At 42.7% G+C, this 7,744-nt stretch overlaps 1 protein-coding gene across 1 annotated transcript in view; it reads left to right on the top strand.

Moving 5' to 3' along the window:
- Positions 1–7,744, top strand: part of CNTN4 (contactin 4) — a 373,607-nt gene that overhangs the window by 276,639 nt on the left and 89,224 nt on the right. Inside the window, exons 8-9 of the mRNA XM_014946726.1 lie at positions 6,571–6,673; positions 7,376–7,560. Coding sequence (XP_014802212.1) covers positions 6,571–6,673; positions 7,376–7,560 — 288 coding nt within the window. The remainder of the gene's footprint in view (positions 1–6,570; positions 6,674–7,375; positions 7,561–7,744) is intronic.

Below are 7,744 nucleotides of genomic sequence, written 5' to 3'. Positions count from 1 at the left end.
TCTCAAGTCACAGGCGACAGGACGAGAGGAAATGGCCTCAAGTTGCACCAGGGGAGGTTCAGGCTGGATATTAGGAAAAATTTTTTCACTGAAAGGGTTCTCAGCCATTGGAATGGGCTGCCCAGGGAGGTGGTTGAGGCCCCATCCCTGGAGGTGTTCAAAAGACGGGTTGATGTAGTGCTGGGAGGTATGGTTTAGTGATGATGCTCCTTGTTTGTTGTGTGGGTGTCTATTTTTGTCAGTTAGGTTGACAGTTGGACAAGATGATCTTTAAGGTCCCTTCCAACCTAGAGGATTCTGTGACTCTGTGATTCTCCTTTAGCCGTGGTTCAAAGTCATAGGCAGTGGTGATGTTTATGATGCTGTGACCAAGGTTGCTCTTCCCACCACTGGAAAAACTCTCAGCATCAGGCAGTAGTTGTAAAAGAAAAACACTTGGTGACGCTTAGCCAAAGACAGGTGAAATAAAATAGATTTTAGAGTTTGAGTTGTAGAGTTATACTACAGTTTTCCTCATTTTACGCAGCCCAGAAGTGAACAAAAGCACTTTGTTGTTTCGGTAACTGTTAGCTCAGGCTGGATTTCCCAGCAGAATTAGTGCTATTTTTAGCAGTCTGTGGAATAATACAAAAAAGCAAAAAGAAGAAACCAGAGGAGGATTTCTAAATTTATACAGAGAATTGATTTGTATCGTCATCATTTTTGAGTAGATAAGAAAAATAAATTTGCATGTTAATTTGCAATTAAAATTAATTAAAATTTGCCTGTTTAAAGGATAACAGTTAGGACGTTTGTTCCAGAAATAGAAATGTTTTATGAGAAACTTCTTCTAGAAGAAGATCCATTGTCACCTAGTGGTGTTTGACAAAAAATCCTTGCTTGTAAAATACGGGCTCGTTGCTGCCAGCCCATTCCCATTCCATCTCCTTCCCATTAGAATGGTTCCTGGAGATGGGAAGTTTGGAAAATTTGTTGGGAAAGGGATGAAGACGACTGGTTTTCCAGGTCTCTTCCAGATCCACTCTTTGTTACAGAGGAGGCTGCATTTCTGTAAATACAGTGACAGTAAATCTGTCCCTCTGAGTCCAAAATAAGTTATCGAAGTACAAAAGATAAAGAGGAATATTTAAATTTGTCTCATATTAACATTTTTTGACATTGAAGAAGAAATGCTTTTAAGTATTACATTAACAGGATGTTTATGCAACCCTTACCTAGCCAAAAGTGCTTCCATTTATCCCAGTTGGGCTCAATTTCTGCCTCCAGTCCGAGGTGGGGCTGCTGCTGGGACAGTTGCTGGGGGGGCTGATGGTGAAGTGCCTCGCCAAGGGCTTTCTCCCAGTGCATCACTCCTCCACCCGCTCCCCTTTATTTACAGGGACTGATTGCCTTCCTGAGGTAATTCACAGGAATGCTCTCCCATTCCTTTGAAGTGCACTCTGCTGTTTATTAAAGATATGAAACTTTAATTGAACCTCTGAGGGGCTGGGGAATAACATTCCTGAGTCAAACAGGGAAGGTGGTGGTGTATCTGTAGAGCCAAAGATGGCTGTACTTGAAACCAAACACGGGCTAAAAATGTATTTTAAAATAGGCTTGAACTAGTATCACAGGCAAGGTTCATTTTAAAAACCAGCAGGTCTCCGTTTTTCATTCTGTATAGAATAACCCTATGAAATCCAAGTATAACTCACTGTCATGCTCAAAAAGAGAAATTGTATATGTTGCTTCCCTGGTGTGAATAACAGAATTGAGTAAAATGCAAGGCATGTTGTATTTCCACTGGCAAAGTTGTCTTGTTTACCTTTCGTGTTCATACCCAACATGCCCAGTATATCTTAATGTATATGACACGTTATTTTCCAACCAGACTTTATCATTAAATTAGTAGGCTTGGAGGGTAGCTCATCAACAATTAATGTTTCAGTCCCGTTTAATTTCCATTAGTGAGTTAAGTGGAAAAAAATTCATAATGTACCTCTCCTGATGCATTTACACGTGCTGAGCTGGAGCTCAGGAGAAGAGACCAGGGGTCCCTCTTTCCCCGAGCAGCTCCCCAGTTACAGAGGGGTCAATGCAGCTCTGAGGTCCCTCAGCCCTGACGTCCCAGCCAGGATAGTCCAACTTCCTCCAATGCATCCATAAAACTGTCTGTTACTAAAGGTTTCTAAGTTAATGCCTTGTTGGCTTTGTATTGATATACTTCTTGTGAATTCCAAAAAAATCCACGTAATTTACAACAACCTCTGTATGAAATTTCTGGGTTTTTCTCAAAATCAAAGTTATTTTTAAATTGCAAAATGTTTTTGCTGGCGTGCAGAATTAATTGTAGGTCTCTGTAGTTGATACAAAGCCCCGTTACTTTGAAAGAAACAAATGGTGAACTATTCGAAAGAAATATTGGTCACATAGAACTAAGAATAGTGCCTATATTTGGTTTTTTAATTAATTCATGCTGAGCTAAAGAGAGAAAAAGAGAGCACTTTTTCCTTTTGTTTCCTTTTCCTAATCTCACACTTAAAAAATTAATAAAATTCCCAAATCTGGAGCTGTAGAAAGAAAACAGAGTTCTGTTTCTAAGAGAACAGATGCTCACAAGTTCAGCTGACCCTGTGCTGTTCGATATCAAGAAATTCAGTTGTTTTAATAGAGATGTATATGAATTACGTGGTGGGTGTTTTTATTGTAGCCAGTGTTGGAACTGCTCGTGGAACTGGTGAAGAGTCCTGGTTCCCCCAGCTGAAATCTCACCCGCCAGAACCCCGAAGTTTCACTTCACGTTTCTTCTTCAATTTACAGCAGTAATTTTTCTAGACTCGGTCGTGAATTATTTTGGCTTTTTGCGTTGAATACCTGCTGGTTTTGTCACGGTTATTTTACTTGAATGTAATCATCCTGGAGAAAACCAGCTTTTCAGAGTGTTTTTTCCAGTGCCGCTGGCTTTACAATGCCAGGCTGTTGAGCCATAATCTGTAAAAGGAAAGGATGCAGGCGTCGGGGAGGGAATCAGCTCCTGTCGGCAGATTGCTTTCCCCACCTGGGCCTTTTGTGCTTCTCTTTTGGTAGTTTTCAGCTGCAGGGTTATAGATCTCTTGATGTTGTTTGCGACAGCTTTTTGTTTGCTCTTGTTGGCAGAACTTGGGTTCCTTCCCCTGTTGCTGTGCCACGGAAGTAGAAGGTGCCTCTTATCCTTTTTTTTCAGTGGTGCCCAGGGACAGGACAAAAGGAAATGGGCACAAACTTGAACATAAGAAGTTCCATCTAAACATGAGGAGGAACTTCTTTCCCGTGAGGGTGGCAGAGCCCTGGAAGAGGCTGCCCAGGGAGGTGGTGGAGTGTCCTTCTCTGGAGACATTCAAACCAGCCTGGACATGTTCCTGTGGGACCTGCTCTGGGTGGCCCTGCTTTGGCAGGGTGGTTGGACTAAATGATCTCCAGAGGTCCCTTCCAACCCCATATCATGCTGTGATCCCATAATACAGCTTTTCCTCCTTGAAGAGATAAATATCATAGAGGGTTACAGGATGGTGGTGGGAACAGACCATGCTGAGGCTGCTGTTGTGGTCAGTGTGAGCTCAAACTCTTTGTTTCCATGGACAGAGTTTATCTGATGATGATAAATATAGCGTGCAAAGTACAGTCTGTGCTGGGAAAAGGATGTTTTTCCTCTGTCGCTCTTAATTCCCTCCCACAAAGCCACATGATCACCCCCTACTTAAATATTTTCATGTAGCTGTGTTGATTTACGGCAGCGAGGATGCTGTCAGTGCAGATAGAAGATCTAAATACAATATTATGTGAGTGTTGTGGTCCCCAAAAGTGCACATTTTCTTTTGGGGTCTGTCCTTCTGAAAAGTGCCCCCATATTTCAGCACAGGTCTTCAGGACTGACAAGCAGCTCTCCCTTTCACATCATGTAAATACTAGTGTATAAAAGAAAAAAAAAATATGGTTTTCTAGATTACCCAGGTATTAAGAATGGGTTTCAGCTTGGGTTCTGCAGGGACAGGTGTTACTTCTGATCATACCAGTTGGCACCAGTTGTGGAGAAAGGGCTCTCTGAGCTATTTTCATGCTGGGGAGTAAAATAAATAGCTATACATATATGGCACCAAAGGCTGAGAATGATCCTAGAGCCTGCAGCAAGGCATCCACGAGGAGTGTAGCACTTACTGCAGCTCAGACAGGCTTTACATTTGAAAAAAAATCTCTAAAAAAAGGTTTAAATTTGAGTGGCTCTTTCCCAAACAAGCCATCTGGCAGCTCGCCCGGGGATACGGACTGGAAAAGGGGAAGGAAAAGGAACAAACCTGCAACACTCTCCTCCATTTAATAAACTGGTGTCTGTCGCCTGGTGCCCTGTCCCCCTTAGGCCACGGTTTCTGCACCATCTCCCCTGAAAGGGGACATCCCCACCACCACCGCAGCACCTTTGGGACCTTCTGGGCCGTCCCCACCCAGCAGCAGAGACCAGCCAAAGCCTGTTGGGAGCACCCAGGTGTTCACAGCTGCTGCTCTTGCGGTACTTTCCTTCTTCTCTTTAAAACACAGTTTGGATTTTTTACATCAGAATTAAAACAGTAATAGTAGGAAAGAACTGAAATAGTCCTGGAATGAAATTACCGTCAGTGGCAGCTGTATGGGCCAATTAAACTTTAACATTTCACAGGTGTTGTCAGGAAATGCATATCATCTCCTCAGACAAATTAGCTTGCTTCTGAATTCCTGGGACTTTCATCCAAAAGCACTTTTTTAAGCCTTGAACTTGGAAGGAAAAATACAAAAGCCTCTGAAATGCAAACGTGTAGAGCATCTGATGTGCCATGACACTGGAAGCATTCTCCAAACTACAAACCCGGTGTCTATTTTAGTCTTTTATTTTCTTCCCCCATCCCTTCCACCTGCACGGCTAAGTCAGATGTTAAATCACCCAGGATCAGCAGGAATAATAAGGACTGTCTGCGTGGAAATGGTCTTGGATTCAGGATGGAGATATCTCAACTGCACCGATGTTTCTCCTGTAAAGCAGAGAGTGCAGGACTCCCAGCATACCCCATATATATATGTATTTGTAGGTAGGTTATAATTGCAGTGGGAGCCTTGTGATTTTTCTAGGTACGAGTCCTGATTTTTAAGTAGTTTGAGTGTGCAGTACCGCTGGTAAAACAGGAGTTGTTAGAGGCAGCAGCAGTTGCTGGAGCCACAGGGCTGTGGGCAACAGTGGCTGGAACCAATGTTCTGCAGCCCCAGGTGGCCTTCCCATCCTGGTCTGGGGTTCCATCACCTGCTCCCCTGACGCAACCCAAGGCAAAGAAACAGGAACAATAAGAGAAATGAGTGAAGAGGAGGCCAAAACAATCCGTTTTTCCTCCCTCCTGTTCCTGTCTCCTGCTCTATTAAATGAATAATGTATTAATAATACATTCTGCCTTAATTTCCTAAGTAGCCCGTTAGTGTCACACGCTGCTATACACCCTGCTTCGCCTCAGGGGACTGAGTTCCTGCCTCAGCAGGGGAGGAGGCACAGAAGAAAGAGCCATTCTTGTGGATTTTGTTCGTTGAGGATTGGTTTGTAGCTGGCCCATTGGTGGGGCAGGCAGCGCTACGATCATAGAATCAATCATTCAGGTTGGAAAAGACCCTTGGGATCATCGAGTCCAACCATTCAACCCTACTCTACAAAGTTCTCCCCTAGAGAGAACTCCCCGAACAGCCCTGAACAACTCCATGAACACCATGAGCAGCCCTGGCTTATCTGGGTGTCTCGGCCAACTCCATTGCTATCTCAATTCTTGTATTTCCCAGGCTCTCCCATTTCTCTTCGTGTGCCTACTGGTGGGATTCATCTGGAGTGATCCAGCACCGCCTGCTCCTTGCCTGCCCTGCGCTTGGCCAATGGCCAGGAAGCGCTGCGCAGTGAAGATTTAAACTGCAATCATCAATTAGCTGATAATCACTATTGGTGAAATTATATGTGCCGGTTTTAAGACAGTGCAGTGACTAGAAATGTAGCCATTTATCATTAATATAATGGCCTTTTTATGTGCACAAATTTTTAAACACAATTTCATGAAGAGGCTGCCACAGTACGTGATTTACTGGGGCAGTAAAAATAAAGAAATTACCCGACAAGTATGTGATCTCTGCACGTCTAAATCCTTGAAGTTTAATAGAAGCCTTGATTAGCTCCAGTGCTTTTAAAACTTTTTCTAATCGCTATTTGTTCCGCATTTCATTTTCTAGAAAGTGGTGAACCTCCCTTATTATTGCTTTCCTTATTCTACAAGTTACCTGCAAAAAATCCTGAATATTCTAAAGCAAAAAGTAACAGAGCTAGGAAGAAATTTTAATCTTTGGCAGATGGTGTGGAGCGCTGGTTCAGATTTTCCTCTGGCAATAAATAGGAAAAGAGCCTGCACTACACGGCTGTTAGAAACAGGCCATGTTTAAAATGAATGGATTAATTGGGCAAGTAATGATGTCTAGAACAGTTCTGCGCTAGCGCAGGAGCACTTGCGAATTTATTGCAAAAAATTCACCCGATCCTTAGCATCTATTTTATGTTCACAGGGGTGATGGGAGAGTACGAGCCAAAAATAGAAGTGCAGTTCCCAGAAACGGTTCCATCTGCGAAAGGAACAACGGTGAAACTGGAGTGCTTTGCCTTGGGGAAGTGAGTTTTGATCCATTATTATTAGTATTATTATTCCTCCAGCTTTTCCCTTTCTCGGTGCTGCAGGACTTGCTACTCCACTTTGCTTGGCAGGAGTTATTTATTGCAAGTGTTAATAACAGACAGGGGGCCTGGGTAGCAGGGGCTTTGCTCACCAAGAACGTAAACTCCTAAGGAAGAGAAAAGATGTAACTTATTTTGTAAAGATGTGGTTGTGCATCTCCTGTCTCATGCGGGTCTCATGCAGCACTTAAAACGTTTTAAGAACTTGTTTTGTAAAGATGTGGTTGTGCATCTCCTGTCTCATGCGGGTCTCATGCAACACTTAAAACACCTCTCATTTCTAGAATAAACACTGGCAACGCTTCTAGAGTAAACTGTTGGACTGGTAGGAAAATGGGTGTATTGTCACAGCAGAACCAAAAATTCAGCTTTGTCCAAATAGCATTTTTATAATATACAGTCTCCTGCTTTTAAGACTATGTGAGTGGTATATGTACATATATATATAAGTATACATATACATATATATACTTATATTATATACAAGCCACCCATAACAAAATTGCTCCAGATCCTGTGCCAGGCTCTTCAGACCGAACGTGTCCTCATCATCCTCAAATATGAAACAGTGTTAAGTTGATCAAACAAGATGCATAGCTTTTTCTACGAGTCTTATTGTGCTTTATTTTTCTTATTTAGCCCAGTTCCTACGATTAGCTGGAGGAGAGCGGATGGGAAACAGATACCCAGAAAAGCCAGGAGGCACAGGTCAAGCGGGCTTCTTGAAATCCCAAATTTTCAGCAAGAAGATGCTGGACTCTATGAGTGTGTAGCTGAAAACGTGAGAGGGAAAAACGTGGCACGAGGACAACTGACATTTTATGGTAAGCAGCCTGTTTGCCTTTGGGGGCGTTATTTTAGCAAGTGCCATATCAAGGAAATATTTTGTGAGAAAGTAATTTTGGGGGGTATTTTTAAAATTACTTTTATTTACAAACTGCACATCTCAAAACGGGTGTAATTGGAGATAAAACCTGTCTGAAACCTGCCTCATTCTTTATCAAACAC

Source organism: Calidris pugnax, unplaced genomic scaffold (genome assembly GCF_001431845.1).
Source record: "Calidris pugnax isolate Ruff unplaced genomic scaffold, ASM143184v1 scaffold81, whole genome shotgun sequence".
In the NCBI taxonomy this organism is placed as follows: domain Eukaryota; kingdom Metazoa; phylum Chordata; class Aves; order Charadriiformes; family Scolopacidae; genus Calidris; species Calidris pugnax.
This window is presented reverse-complemented; position numbering and strand designations above follow the sequence as displayed.